Raw genomic sequence first — 1,096 nt, 5'->3', positions numbered from 1 at the left:
CACGCACATTGTTTTCGCTGTCAAACCGTGAAGTGTTTTTATCCAGCGTTTTTTCAATCCAATTAAATTCTTTTCGTTCAATTTCGAGTGAAAGATTTTTGTGATTACTTTTAACAATTTTTCTTTCTGTTTTAGTGAAATTGTAGCTAAAGATGAGTGAGGATATGGTTTTAAGTGAATCTGACGACGGTATTACGGTGACGACTCCAACCGCTTCGCAAGAAAACACATTGTTGTCCAGCAAACAGAGTGGAGAAGGCAATGAGGTGCATCACAACACCAAATTGACCGATGTACTAATAAGTTTGACCACAAATTTGATCGTCTAAAATTATTGAGTTTTATATTATTTTGTTCGTTAAGAACTGTTTTACGAATAGTATATCGACTAGTTCAAATCAGTTTATTTTGCTGATTTTGTCTTTACCAAATTTTATCTCGTTGTATGTAGCTGACATAACCTATCATCATGACTTGTGCAAATTGCATTGAACTAAATAAACAACTTGTTGACATCAAAACAAAGCTCGTTCCGATCATGAAAATGTTGGATGGACTAAATTTGGATTCAACCACTATGAAACCCGCAACAATTCCAACTGACCATCAACAGAATGCTGTAGTGGATATGGATATGGATACGGTAACGGATATGAGTGAATCGAACTTGACTGGCAGTTCATTGTCAACTGCAACACAAAATGGTATTTTGAGCCAACAACGACAACAAACTCAACACATTGATGTTTCTTCGCCGCTCACAAATTGCATTGGTGTGAATACGGGTCCACGTGGGGGATCGAAACGACGAAGAATTGACGAAGTGATCACCGAAAATAAAAATCCAGTTGATTTGTGCAGTTTTGTTGTCCTTCCGAAATCGGCTGATAGTGTCTCCGAGAAAGCCGGTGTGGAAAAACAAACTATGCGGTCACTGCACATCAGTCCATTCAACCCGACGACTGATATTTCAGTTATTGCTGGTCACTTGAAGGCGATCGAAAGCACCCGTCCCTTCACTGACTGTCAGTCTAAGACCAAACAAAAAAAAGGTGCCAAACCCGACTTTCGTCTCGTTCAAACTGGATGTGCCAAC

General features: G+C 39.1%; 1 protein-coding gene across 1 annotated transcript; it reads left to right on the top strand.

Moving 5' to 3' along the window:
* Positions 1–201: 201 nt before the first annotated feature.
* LOC129571225 (uncharacterized) lies at positions 202–1,025 on the top strand (the record flags this gene model as incomplete). The annotated part of the gene is made up of 2 exons (XM_055450997.1): positions 202–293; positions 452–1,025. A coding segment is annotated over exon 2 (556 nt), but the record flags the coding sequence as incomplete, so codon positions are not given.
* Positions 1,026–1,096: the final 71 nt, after the last annotated feature.

This window comes from Sitodiplosis mosellana, unplaced genomic scaffold (genome assembly GCF_009176505.1).
Source record: "Sitodiplosis mosellana isolate CC-2019 unplaced genomic scaffold, AAFC_SMos_1.0 Smas_scaffold_1695, whole genome shotgun sequence".
Classification (NCBI taxonomy): Eukaryota; Metazoa; Arthropoda; class Insecta; order Diptera; family Cecidomyiidae; genus Sitodiplosis; species Sitodiplosis mosellana.
The sequence above is the reverse complement of the archived record's forward strand: the minus strand, read 5'-3'. Positions and strand labels throughout refer to the sequence as shown.